The sequence below is a fragment of the Aegilops tauschii genome, chromosome 4 (assembly GCF_002575655.3).
Source record: "Aegilops tauschii subsp. strangulata cultivar AL8/78 chromosome 4, Aet v6.0, whole genome shotgun sequence".
NCBI classification, from domain to species: Eukaryota; Viridiplantae; Streptophyta; class Magnoliopsida; order Poales; family Poaceae; genus Aegilops; species Aegilops tauschii.
Window position 1 is genome coordinate 472,980,499 of NC_053038.3, and position 14,128 is coordinate 472,994,626.

Below are 14,128 nucleotides of genomic sequence, written 5' to 3' on the forward strand. Positions count from 1 at the left end.
ACGATCAACTTCGGAAGGATTTGATGGAGGGGTATTGGAAATGGCACGGCGAAAGAGACGCCTAGTTTCATTATTTGTTTGTTGTATTGTGCAAAACTATGTTGTATTTATGTTCCATTTGATCTTGGGGATTTGATGAATATGTAATAATTTGATATTGTGGACATGTGAAATTTTTTCTTTGATTTCCGGACGTTTTATTTCAATTTGTGCGGCTGAACAGTAGTCGTGCGGCCGTCAATAGTTGTTACATCTCTAGTTTGCATCTTCTCTTGGAGTTGCTCTTTTACATCTTCAATATGCATCATCTATTGAAGTTGCCTCTTTTTGGAGATGTAAAAAGCATTTTTTGGAGATGTATATTTTTACATCTCGTTTTTATATCTCCAAATTTGCATCTTCTATTGGAGATGCTCCAATTGATCCTTGCTAATTCTATTTATTTCAACATACACACATAAGCCATGCACATAATTTTGCACAATACAACAAACAAACCTTATCGAAGGCCCACCCAACATGCATGGCGAAAAAATCCATTATATTATTTTACTACCTATATTCAACAAATATTTTCAACTATACAATATATAATATATGTTTTAAGTTTTTTTCATATACTGTTAATTTAAATGTTTCTTACAACCAAATCTTATTGAAATGTGTTACAAGATATTATCCAAGCAACGCACGAGGTATCATCTAGTTTCACTAGTATACAGAATCGAGCATTGGAGGTGGTTCTCATACACAAACCGGCGCTAGTTTTCAGTTCCGCCTCAAAGGCTACGTCGCTAATACTCCGCACAGAGCAGACGGTTGTGGAAACTGCCTCCAATATCATGGACAACAATACCCTTCTTGCCACATGCGGTTTCGTACAAATAACCGTCTTCATTTTGTATGTTAGGGACATAAATGTTTCCTTTTAGGTACTCGCCCCTGTTAATGATAGTCAGATGAAACACTCCTTGATTTTCGTATTACTTAACTAGTCACGTGGATGAAATTGAAAGTAAACATTCAAATAAACATAGACATATTCCATACATCATTCAATTGCACAAAGCTTTGCATCTCATAACAGACATGCATATAGAATTGAAATTTCAGAGCAACATACATTTACGCACTTCGCAACCAACATATGAAACATATGCAAAAACCTAAAAAGGAGTCAAGGGAAAACATTAATGTCCTTAACAGTTTGATCTTTTATGTTGGCTTGGGTACGAACGAGGCTTCTCTTCTCTTCAAACTTTTGTGCAGTGCAACTAAAACATAAAACACCCGCAAGAAAGAAATATTTCATTTAGATATACTTGAGTTTTACATCAGTATGCAGTGCAACAGAATGATCATCTCTTTCAGGATGCCTACTGAGGCTAGAACAGACTCATACATAACATCTCGGTCAAAGATTCTGAAATGTTTTAGCATGAACTCTGAGACCGTCAGAGAGGCCCGGAACCCATATCCAGAATGAAGAGTGTGGAGGACCAGGTGCCTGCCCCTCCACCTTCCACTTCTCTTAAATTTTCTTGTGCAATGCAACTAAAATAAATAAAAACTGCATGCAAAAAAAATTAGATCTTATTGGTTATATTTGACATAAGTTCGTTGGGAGGTCAACACATAGGTATATAATCTTGAAGGAAGAGAGACAAAGATTCAGACCTCAGATAATGTAATTAACCTTAATATTTTACATTAAAGGTGTAACTGCTTTGACAAGCATGAGTTAAAGAATTTTGTTTATTCTTCAATACACAAAAAGTCAAAGCTAGCCACGCCTATGATACAAGTAAAGGTTACCAGTTTATCATTGGTCTAAAACAAAGACTTAACTATACTCCCTCCTTTTCGGTTTACTTGGACAATCTTAGAAATCTCATCAACTAAAACCTTCATATAAGCAGCAACTAATCATAGCAAAAAGGATATAAGCATACAATCGCTGACCGTAGAAGCAACAACTATCCATACAAAAATATAGTATAATCCACTGAGAAACATTGGGAGCTCACAGTGCCGGAGATTCGGAGCCTACCAAACACGCGCTAACTGATCTCTGGAACGGGTGGCCAACATAACATGATTTATTTTTTCTAAATTTAAGTATGGTAAACATGTGGCACGATGATACCATTGATAAACATTACATTCCTTAATCATACATTTCAAACTTAACTCCTAGGAAGCCATGTCGCGGTTTTACTAGTCACGTCGATCATACCATATTGCTTGATCAAAGGTTGCTATGCGTGTGTAGCAGCAACAGTGATTACTTATAGCTTGGTAAAAAAGAGTTCCCAGATACAGTAAGCTGTGCGACCCACGTCCTACCGTAGCTAGTTTCAAACTTAACTCCTAGGAAGTGATGTCCCACGTCCTACCATAGCTAGTTTTAATTAAGAAGAAAGATGTGGGACATCAAGTTTTTAATCCGCTAGTTTTAATTAAGAAGGAAGATGTGGGACATAAAGTTTTAAATCTGCAAAATAAATTCCACCCACATGATTCGAACTTGGCTCTACCAAAGGCCGCGGTCTTGTCACGGGCTAGATGCCCATCCACTCCCCTTCCCTTCTAATCCCTTCCAATGCCTGCCATTTTGGTTCATTCGTTTAAACCCTTTGACATGGGGATCATTCGGATCCAAGTAGTGTACATCAAGCAAAAGCTCGGTACATGCAAGCATACAAGCTCAATAGAGCTGAAATATGTCTGCATATAAATGAAACATCCTCATCGTTTGAACGAACTATGTTAAACATCGGTCTATTACAGTACTATAAAGTATAAAACCGAAACACTTTCCTTGTAAATAGAGGTAAATATTCCTGGTTAAAGAAAAAAGACGCAGCTTTTCATACACATGCAACATATGGATGGTCCAGAAGATGTTCTCTGACCAAAGCAAACTGCCAATTGTTTTTTTTTACTGCAAATAAATTCGAATAGCTAAGCATCGCCAATTGCAGAAAATGCAGCCATGATGAGCACACTAGCGATTAGCTGCTTCAAAACTCAAGTTAGGGCGCTTAGGATCTGTGTAATTTAATACGGAGGTGTTTTAACTTAGAGGTGTATCTTACCTATAGTTAAAAAAGACGCACCTGAGCAAGCACTTAAGTGCGCCTAGGCTCTAGGTGATAGCAAAACGCCTAGCGCATAACTGCTCATAAGCATGCGCTTTGATCAAAAAAGCACAAAGCGGTGGCAAAATGCACAATTAACGTTTAGCGCTTTTTTGAACTATGATCTTACCAGCCAACTATCCAGCCGGAAACAAAACGATGGGCTGAGACGTGTACTCCCTCCATTCCTATATACTATAGACCTTTTAGAGATTCCAATATGCACTACATACGGCAAAATGAGTGAATCTACACTCTAAAATATGCCTACATACATCCGTATGTAGTCCGTATTGAAATCTCTAAAAGGGCTTGTATTTAGAAACTGAGGGAGTATTTTTTTAAGGGGGTAAATAAAAGGAAAACGATAAATCCAAATAGGGCCTTATAACACAAGACACGTGACTCCCCTCAACAACAACGAAAAGAAGGCTGATACAACAAGCCATCTACTTTTTGGTTCAGAAACCATATAAACACACAGGCATTCGATCTCCCTTTACCCAACATGCAACCAATAAATGGATCGACACAACAGCAGCAAAGCAAGGAGGTCTCCTCACGCTAGGAGGGCCAAATAACCTTGTCACAGCAAGCACGTTGAAGGGAGGCACTCTTGCGAGAGTCACATTTCAGGCTCTGGTTAGCCCCATCCCACACTATATAGGGTCTAGGGAATGTGCTAGATATTAGTTAGACTAACAATTAAGTTCGATGACCTGGTAGTTCTCACTGCTCAAGTTGTGCTGACAGTGCGACTTGCGCTAATTCACCTGCACATACCACATACAGAGGATATCTTCCTAGCTGTCAGGTGACTGAACGATGCTGCTGATCATCCTTACAGCAACGTCCGGCTTGTCGACAGGCACCTGTAAAGAAGATTTGCATTGACACAAGCTTACGCTTCAGTTTGCACATAAGATGTACCAACCTTTCAAATAGTGAAATGTTGTATACGTTGGCACGTACCCTGTGTCCAGCTCCGAGGATCCAGTAGAAGTTCAGGTTCTGGTATGATCTAGCGTATGCCTTCACGGGGTTGAGGCAGCGCGCTGGAGAATCACAGTATCGCAAAGCCTGCCTTGGCGTGCTCAAGAAACTCTTCAGACCAGCCCATCTGAAAAACATGATCATGTTAAAAGGTTAGAAAACAAGACCTCTATATGCGAGTATTTCGATGCTACAAGTGTGCACTACGATTTTGAATTAAGATATTACGTACATGCATTATGGTACTAATCGACCCGTCCTTGTGCTGTTACAGTGTCCATCATTCACTACTGAGTGTGACTCATGGATGACGCCATTATGTGGAAGCGCTTCTTATGCACAAGGCACGGATGGGCTGGTCTGTGTCCTTCCCACAAACGTACCTCGGCCTCCCTCTCTCTGCCTACACACTCCCTCTCTCTTGAACAGCTTCAAATATCAAACAGGGTGGAGGGCTAAGCTGCTCTTCTGCACCGCCAGCTAGGCTAACCCTCACCTCCTTCGTTTTCGACTCCCTCGCCACCTACTTCATGTCAGTTTTCCAACTCCCCAAAAAAGTTTTGAGGCGCTCGACGCAATCCGACGTGCTTTCTTCTGGACCGTGGAGGAGACCTGCACGGGGGCGAAATGTTTTATAGTGTAGCGGGATGTTTGCAAACCAAAAAAATACGGTGGTCTAGGCATCAAAGATCTTCAAACCCAGAATAATTACTTGCTTATGAAATTTGTTTTGCAATGTTTAGCCTCCCCCACCCCCCTTCCTTGGGTTTCCAGCTGGAAATGGTTTGTGCTCCTGTGTATCTGAAGCCACAAACCATTTGTTCCTCCACTGCCCGAAGGCCACCCTGGTTCGGAACACTCTCGGCATTTACCCCTCCAAGCTTCCAAGATCTTTGGTCCATGGCTACCCCTGTGACTCCTGACGGCGATGTGTGGCCTGGGGTTCTCTTGTCCATCCTTTGTTAGATTTGGGACTCCCGGAATGCTGTTGTGGTTCTCCATGAGGATCACACTGCCGCGACTACTATTTCTAATATTTGTGAAGATTTTGAACTTCGGACTGTAAGATTTAAGGACCCGCTCAACAAGGTGTCCGCTATGTCTTGGCTCGACTATCTCTCTGCGCAGCTTGTCGTGCCCCTGTAACTCTGCCTTGAAGCCCATGGTATGTATGCTACATTGGCAATGGTGGAATGAAAACATCAAAATAACATCAGGGAGGAAGGTAAACATAGGAACCTTACTTGAGTTTTTTGACCCAAGCTTCTACACCGATTGTCGAGCATATCACATCGAATTGCCCATTATAAACCGATACATTTACTCCATATGCTAGCAATTGATCAACCTAACCAAGTAAACATGCATAACATCTCAAACGCCACAAATTTTCATCAGCCAACAAATTAGATCCATTAGAGCTTTGTTTACCTCATCGATTGCTGGCTTCATGTAGGTGGCATTCATTGCTTCGAAAACTTGAATAGCCACTCCTTGCCAACTGCAGTTTAATCAGATATCAGATTACGGTAATTTGAGTAAGACGATATTTTGGGCGGAAAAGAAAAAATATAAAGAAGAAAAGTATGCTCACATTATGTTCTTAGGAATAACCTTCAACTTTTCTTTAATGACCCCATTCATGAGACCGTCAATGGTGTTGGGGGTCGACGGAAACACCTGGCTCGTCGATGAGCCTTCGCCTTTGTCAAGCAAGAAATTTAGCATATCCTGCAGAAAGTCAAGCATGTTTTATCAATTTGTGCTGAATGGTATTAATATTTTGTTGTGAGAACAGTCTAATAAATGTCTACCAAACATGCCATCAACATGCTATCCATAGTTGTGTCTACTGGTCCAGATGATCTCCCGGCTCTGTTTTACCAGATATGAAATGAGCTCAGGTCAAAAGGTCAACTTGCAAAAGTCCTCTATTTATTTTGGGCCTGGGGTGCAAGAAGACTCCAACGAGGATCTGAAAGTTATTATCAGTATTGATAGAAGCAGTGAATAAAGGATATCTGGGCCTCCCAACAATGGTGGGTAGGTCCAAGGATGTTGCTTTCAAGCATATTGCTGAAAGAGATTGGGGGAATGTACAAGGGTGGAAGGGTCATAGGCTATCAAAGGAAGGAAAGGAGATCCTAGTAAAATCTGTAATACAAGCCGTTCTGGCCTACACCATGAGCTGTGTTTCTTTTACTAAGTTCCTCAAGCAGCTTCTGTATTTATGTTATGGAAAAATTCTGGTGGGACTTATGCAATGGACAGCGCAAGGTGCATTGGGCCAGCTAGGAGAAGTTCTTTGTGCCAAAGAAATGGGGAGGTGTAGGCTTCAGGGATATGGAGGCTTTCAACCAAACATTTTTGGCTCGGCGAGGTTGGTGGATCCTAGGTTGTCCTGGGTCACTCTGTGCAAGTTTTAAGAGCCTGCTATTTTAGGCACACTGATTTTCTGAATGCTTATAGTTCCCCTCGTGGTGCTTCCCTGACATGGCGCAGTATTTTACCTGGAAGGAGGTTGCTTAAACAGGTAATCATCTGAAGAATTGTCAATGGAGAAAAAAATGATATCTAGCAAGATGATTGGTTACCTCAGAATAGTTGCAGGCACCCTTTGGGAAGGCAAAAGAAAACTAACAGTTGCGAAGTGTCTGATCTTCTATCGGCGGGCAATAAACAGTGGAATGAGAACCTTGTGTACTGTTTGGCATGCTTTGTAGCCAATATGTACCTTACCAAATTTTTTGTTATGACCACAACTTTGGTTTTCATTTGGTTGGTTGCAACTGTTTGGCATGACAATGGCTCCTTACCAACTCTACTTCATTTTTTAGTCAAAGTTGGCCAACTCATAGGCACACAAAACCTTGACCAATATTTTGGCTAGCCAAATATTTTAGGGGGCAACTCTAGATTCAAACCAAACAAACCCTATGTTACTAATTACTATGCACTTACCACGCCATCACTCTGCTGGTCAATCAAATCAACAAGATTCGTCCACGTCATCTTCGCCGTGGTGAATTGTCTGGCTGCTATCTGCTCTTTTACTATTGCCGCCATTCTGCAAACAACATATCAAATCAGGGCATGCCATTGGAGATCGAGGCAAATAACATGTTGCAGATTTTTACCTGTTGAGAGGGGCAACAGCTTCGTCGCTCAGCCTTGACACATCACGCAACAGTTGCGCATATGACAGCTGAAAGGATCCAAAGCATTGGTTGGGAAAATCGAGCTTTTTGCGTAAAAAATGGAACTGCTTTGGTCATTGAGAGACTCAAACAGATTAAAATGATTTAATTACCGCAAAATCATCTGGTGAGATCCAGCTATCCCCAAGCACCACACCCCCTAGTGTGAGCTTGAGGGCGCCGGCGTGGATGGCCCTTGCTACGGAGATTCCAATCTTGGCTGCAAGCTTGCCACCATAGGACTCGCCGACAAGGAACAACGGGCTGCTGTGCAAGGTGGGTATCTCCTTGGTAAGTGCCTTGAGGAGCTCGGTGGCATCAGCAGCGACTTGCACGTCCGTTGTAGCTAGCACGCTTGGGTCCTCCACATAGCTATACCCGACACCCACTGGTAAGTCCTGCATTCCAACATACTCATTACTTACACTGCCAATGTCCTTAAATAGTACGTGCAATTAGAACAACTCTTTTACCACGAAGATGAGATCAGCCTTCTGCAGCCACGTCGAGTTGCGTGGCTTCAGATTGACATCCAGCGGCCCGATCCCCTGGAAGTTGCCACCCCCGACGCCTGACCCTCCCTGAAAGAACACGACGACGGTCAACTAATGCATTGTACTCAACCAAGGAAAAAAATGGCAGTGAGAGGAGACCAGTTACATACCGGACCGCCCTCCAACCAGAGGATGGTTGGCCATGCCTTTATTGGCGAAGACGCCCGATGTGGGCTCTTGTAATACCACCAAAATAGGTGCACCTCTGCAACAAAAACTTGCGGTTAAACTCATGCACAAAAACGGACAAATGAAATAAAATTTAGTCGTTAATGGAAAAACAGAAGGTCGCCAACATGATATAAAGATTGCTATTATTAGTGGATACTTACTGTGACGAATTTCAACGTAGCCCCAAACTTCGCTTCTATCAGCAGCAACAGCACCTTGAAGAATGAAGCAAAGGAGGAGAATAGAAGGTTGCCACATCTGAACCAATGTAGATAACTGAATTTATTTGTGCTACGGATTCCTGAGAATCACTGTGGCTGTGGATTCCTGAGAATCAGATGTGGCTCTGGATTCCTGAGAATCAGAATCTCGCTGTTTGTTTACCCTGTTGTTAGTCAGCTGTAGGAGATGTGGGTTTTTGACATGCCAGTAACGCCCCTGATTAAAGCACAAGTTATCTATTTTGACTAGATAAAGTGAGAATTAGCGGGAAAAACAACCATTTTTGGAGAAAAAATATGCGGAACGTCTGTACCAAAATATAAGACGATTTTGGTACAGAGGGAGTATTTATTACAGTTACAGCATGGTAAGGCTATACTCTCTGCTTGAAGCTACTGTCGAAGTATTTGTTACAGTGCGTTCTATTCACGGTCTATTCTACTCTCTGCTTCTTACTGATGAGCTGTTAATATAGCGGCAATATTCGCTCGCAAACAGGCAAACAGCGGATGTCGAAGTACTCCACAGGGATTGAAGTAAAGATGCTATGCAAATTTCTTACAGCCAAGCTACTTTGCAACAGTGCGAAGGAACTCTTGTACTGATGCATAACAAATTCTGTAGCTAATGGAGTAAGCAACAGGGAAAAAGAAGACAAGCATAGGAGGATGCGGAAATATTTGCTCGCAAACAGCGGAAGTCGAAGTACTCCACAGGGATTGAAGTAAAGATGCTATGCAAATTTCTTAGAGCCAAGCTACTTTGCAGTGCGAAGGAACTCTTGTACTAATGCATACTTAATTCTGTAGCTAATGGGCAACAGGGAAAAAGAAGACAAGCATTGGAGGATGCAGATCAAGTAACTACTCAGCCGACCCACAACACACTCTGATGAAGAGAAAATAAAATAAAACAGCAGTAGAGAAGGATCAGATATGTTTTGGGTGATTTTATGAATAATGAAACAAACAAAATAATCACTAGCATATACAGTAGTAGAGGATTCAGAAGTCGCACACATCAAATCTGGTTCACAAGATTTCACCAAGTAATAATCCAACAGATATAACTACAGTAATCTCTAGTTCAGGCAACGATTCAACTAGATATCAGCAATTCAAAGTAAACGGTAGAGAGTTTGAGAGAATTGCAACAAGAGAAGAGAGATACAGAGTTGATTCCCGAGCTGTAGATCAGCAGGCGAAGAAGAAGAAGAGCAGGGACGAGTTGGAGACGATCTGTAGCAGGAAAGGCCTGGAGATCTTCCGCGTGGACGTTGAAGAAGAGTAGCAGAGGAGGATCCTTGGGGTAGAACTGCAGCGTGGTGAAGAACTTGGTGAAGATGAGCAGCGGAGGACCCTTGTGGAAGAACCGTGGTGGCCTTCGTGGAGGGTCAGCCACCCACGCGCCTTGCCCGGAGCAGAGCACCACCAGGAGCCCTCGCGTGGAGCACCAGACAGCCCGACGCCCCGCTGTCCGGTAGACGGCGCCGCCTGCCCCCCATCCCCTCTCTTCCTTGGATCTGGTCGAACCCCTTGTCTTCTCTTGCTTCGATCTGGTGAGGAAGGTGAGCAGCGAGGAGAAGGAGAGAAAGAAGAAGGCCCCTGATCCTTTTCCTTTTCCTTGGGTTCGACCCTCACTCCTCTGTTTTCTCGTGGGATGAGCCACGCGCACTCTGGGATCAGAAGCTCCAGCTCCTCTCTCCGGTTGGGTGCGCCTTTCCTCTTCTCACAACACAAGATATCCCTAGTTTAGGGTTGGTTGCATTTTCGATGTAGCTTGGGTGCCTAATGTCTGAGTTGATGAATAGCATTCATGGTTTATATTTGTCCCATCACTTTCGTCCGTTTTATTTTGCTGATTTTTTTCGTCCCCCCTCCCACCAGCCCACCGGTTTATTTTTGCATCACCTCTCACACAACGAAAAAACCTGAACGGATCAAAATTTTCTGTGCTGGCGCAAGTTATTTAGTAATGTCTTTATGTGAAAGAATCAATCACGATCAATCTCTAAAGCTCAAATCTAAATTAATTAATCTTATCATAAATTCGTGCAACCACATTAATTAATCTTTCCATACATCTAAGTGAGGAGCCTGCGGTCATAAGTTTATACGTGGTTCGTTCGTCTCGCACGCTCCCTCAGATTTCTTTAGCACGAGCGCCGACACATTGGGCCACACGGCCACACCTAAAGCTCCTCGTTCTTTTCGCTTTCCCCATCTCGCGGATCTCGATCTCCTCCCTCTGGCTGCTCCTCCCAACGCTACGCCGCCATGGCCTCAAGCCCAACCCTCCGCACCTTCTCCACGCCGCCATGGCCTCACGCCCATCCCTCCTCCACGGTTGTCCACGGCAGCATCGAGGGCATCGATGCAGCCAGCCATAGAACATCGATAACCGCCGCTGCTTCTCAAAGGTTCAGTTCTCTACTCCCCAAATCCTACTCATCTTCATATTGTCGTCTCCTTCAAGATTGATTTCCACTATTGAAGGTCGCTGGTTTCCGTCGATGCTGCCGTCCTACAAGGTAGCCGACCTCCTCCTCTAGATCCTGTTTTTTGGCCAATGCACAGCAATACTCCATGGCATAAATTGATGTGGGTTACTTGGTTTTTATCTTTGTTGCAGGGGTTCAAGAACGTGAAGAACCTGCAAGTTGGCTACCTCACGATCGCAAGTTACTCTACTCCGGCAAGTAGTTCAATCATCAGTAATTTGGTGTGTCTAGCCATCTTCTAACTAAGAAGTAATCAGTTCAGAGAACTAAGAAGCAATCAGTTCAGAGCCATCTTCAATAAACAGTTCAGTTCAGAGAACTAAGAAGTAATCAGTTCAGAGCCATCTTCAGTCATCAGTAGTTTGGTGGGTGTGCGTGAGCTCAGCCACAACTTTACCTTCAAAGAAAATAGAAGCCCTTGTTGAGAGAAATCCCTCTTGCTACTGGCAGTCATGCACTCAATCACAAGGTTAGAAAAGAAGCTGGTCTAATATTTCTTCTTATGTTTTTTGCAACCCCGGTTTGTGGAATCAGAACATTTCCCTCAAAGAAAAAAGAAGCCCTTATTACTGAGAGAAACTACTCTTGCTACTGGCATTTATGCGCTGATGTAACATTTGTTGTTACTTTTTTGCAACCCCAATTTGTGGAATCTCCATGAAGTGAGCCATTGTGGGGTTGCTGTTTGTACTTCTTATTGTAGCCCAGAGTTTTGGAGAGTCTGGGCCTGATTGTTACTGTAGCCGTCAACACGGAGCTCAAAGTACATGAAGAACTGAGATTTCTTATAAGAAAGAGACATCATCAAGGTATTTTTCTTAATGCCTAATTTATATGTACCGATTATGTTTCCTTAAGATATATAGCTATATCCATGTATAAATAACTATTTTTCATGAAGATGTACTAAATAATAAGATTGCCAAAGTACCTCTTATTATTTGATTACCAGTAACAGTTCGAGCTGCTCATATTGTTTCCACCCATGTGGAAAAAAAACAGGTGCTTGGAATTGGAATGTTTTCGTTCCTTGAGTTTTGGTCATTTTAAAGGTACGCATGCCACTACTCATTTTTTTTTGCCTCTGTAGCCAAGTGTTTAAATAGTGTATGGACTAAATCTGGAATTATATGAGCTAAATTATAATATCAGAGTATGCTGCTGGTCTTCAGTCTTCCGCTTCATGGTTTATCATAAAATAATATAAGCATTTCCTCCATGTGAGAGGTAGCATAGCAATATATTTAGTGTTATCCAGCAAGTTTTTCGAGGCATGTGTGTTCCTCAAAGAAAAAGGTGTGTTAGTCTCAGTGATAGCCTTTGAGTTTTTGAACAATTGCCATTGCTAAGGTGATTGGAAATTGCTTTGTACACATTCTACTAGGCTCATTTTCTGTGAATCCCTACAATTTGAGGAATGAAGGGAAGGGAAGACGTGAGGAGAAAGCTCTACCTGCACAGGACACAAGATCCATGCCGGGAATTCGGTTGTGCTTGTATGTTACTGTAGAGCGGCCATTTCAGGGTGGATGTTGATGATCTCAGATTGATTCGATGCTACAGCGAGGTAAACTTGCTATTTACTTCTCAAGTTCGGACTTGCATATCAACAAACATAACTTGGCAGCAAGGTTAACATCTAGGAAAAAAATGTGTGTGTGTGTGTGCGCGCGCGCATCGTGCATGGGTCAGTGTCGGTACATTCACATGTTGATAAGTATACGAGCATGTAGGCAAATGATGTCAAGACAATTCAAGAGGCATGTCGGACTGGGTGTTGTTGGCCGTGTCGCCTGCTCGTCCCCGTTGCTTGTTGGTGTGTTTCTAGGGGACGATGCTTTGTTTGGATACCAAAAAGAAAAATAGTACACATAGAGAGACTTTCTTAGTTGTAGAGTAACAACATATAAGGGTGCATCTTTTGACCATTTAATGAATCAGAGTTTTAAGTAAAGAGACTAACTCATCAACTGCAGAGTGAGATACTAATTGCTTTCTTTGTAGTGAGGATGGCCTCTTTTGGGGTGAGGCACAACTATAGTTGCACAGCTAAAGTTCCTATGTTCAAAGGCTATAACTCCTTGTCCTTTGTAGTTTGGATTTTGGAATAGTTATCCTAGATAGATGCTAGAATGGTATAGATACCCAACAAAACACAAATTTAGCAATGGACATGCATGCCTTTTAATCACTGCAGCTTGCTTATATTGTTTGTGTTTTCATCTGGTATGGGCTTGGAAGCATGCCGTCGTCAGAAGGAATCTATCATTTTGTCAAAATATTGGATGTATAACTAATTCCATGTTCGTGTTTTCAGTTAGTATGAGCTTGCACTAATGATGTATTAAAACATTGATCTGATGGCAGGAAGATCCAAGATGGTACTGTATGGTTCTTGCGTTAACCCTCTTGTAGATATTGAAATGCATGAAAGTCACATTAGATTATGTATTGAAACATATACAAGGTTTTCTCTACCAAAGTATATATTGTGTTTCTATTGTTTGCCTGAGTAATCTAAATTCACCTTATATTCTTGAAGTTATTGGTCTATCAATTATTTATCTGTATTTCATTTTGCCAAAAAAACAAATAGAAGAGCCAAACATTGCATGCTTCGACAAACGAAACCTGCCCACGGAGGTGGTGGCGCCGGTGGTAGGCGGCAATGAGGCAACAACGCTTCATGAGGCGGTCAAGTCTGTGGTCGTGAGCCGATGCATCCACCGACGCCGCAGTCGAGTCAACTTCAGGACTCTATTAGTGATATTTGGTTGTGTTAAAGGAAAAAATTGTTAGGATAATAGAAACTGTTAGGATAATTTCTTGTATAGTGGATGAAGTTATTTCAAGTAACATATCTTGGTTTCTCCCTGTAGTCGTGTACTTAAGAAAAGCTCCAACACAAGGAAATGGCAGCAAAGAAGCCCGTATTATGTTAGCACAAAATACATTTGGTATTTGGCCTTCCTTTTTTATGTTAGCATGTAATTAGTCATGTACTCCTATACTGAAGCTAAATCAAGTTGATAGTCTAAAGCTTGGTCAGTTAAAATAATGAGCGAGTCTTTCTTATTATGTTTTGCCATTTTGTGTACTTTTGGTTTATCTTCAAACTTTTTTCTTCCAGCCCTTGGTTTCTCCCATAACAACCTAAAGAAGTTGATCCAATGACAACATAAATAAGTTGCTTGGCATGGTAGTTTCTCCTTCCCATTATTTGAGGATTAGAGCTTGAAATAATTCTCTAGCAAAGGTAATATAGAGTTGGAGAATCAGTTTTTGTTATATAAATGGAAAGTATAAACCATCATGTTTGACATATTATTTTCTAAATTAGAACAATTTTTT

At 42.0% G+C, this 14,128-nt stretch overlaps 1 protein-coding gene across 7 annotated transcripts; it reads right to left on the reverse strand.

Annotated features, from left to right (window-relative positions):
• Window positions 1-3,563: 3,563 nt before the first annotated feature.
• On the reverse strand, window positions 3,564-10,002 carry LOC109765255 (serine carboxypeptidase-like 51). 7 transcript variants are annotated; one of them, XR_002233366.4, is made up of 14 exons: window positions 9,448-9,933; window positions 8,217-8,493; window positions 7,995-8,089; window positions 7,804-7,911; window positions 7,444-7,728; window positions 7,271-7,338; window positions 7,095-7,200; window positions 5,728-5,864; window positions 5,565-5,634; window positions 5,378-5,481; window positions 4,846-5,307; window positions 4,366-4,745; window positions 4,113-4,260; window positions 3,564-4,012 (listed from the first exon to the last, which is right to left on the reverse strand). XR_002233366.4 is itself a non-coding variant. In XM_073497014.1 (12 exons), exons 2-12 carry the CDS (start codon window positions 8,311-8,313, stop codon window positions 3,944-3,946), a joined length of 1,287 nt encoding a protein of 428 aa, XP_073353115.1. In that variant the 5' UTR covers window positions 8,314-8,493; window positions 9,448-9,977; the 3' UTR covers window positions 3,564-3,943. The 7 variants fall into 7 exon arrangements, 3 of the variants coding, with proteins under 3 accessions (XP_073353115.1, XP_020179630.1, XP_020179628.1); XR_002233365.4 differs by having other exon boundaries at window positions 8,217-9,986; XR_012182499.1 differs by lacking the exon at window positions 4,846-5,307 and having other exon boundaries at window positions 9,448-9,949.
• Window positions 10,003-14,128: the final 4,126 nt, after the last annotated feature.

Coding starts and splice junctions, on each gene's coding strand:
- LOC109765255 (XM_020324039.4), bottom strand. CDS start 8,313: ATGTGGCAACCTTCTATTCTCCTCCTTTGCTTCATTCTTCAAGGTGCT. Junction 7,912..7,994: donor TCTGGTTGGAGGGCGGTCCG/GTATGTAACTGG, acceptor GTGTTCTTTCAG/GGAGGGTCAGGCGTCGGGGG. Junction 5,482..5,564: donor TGAAGCCAGCAATCGATGAG/GTAAACAAAGCT, acceptor TTACTTGGTTAG/GTTGATCAATTGCTAGCATA.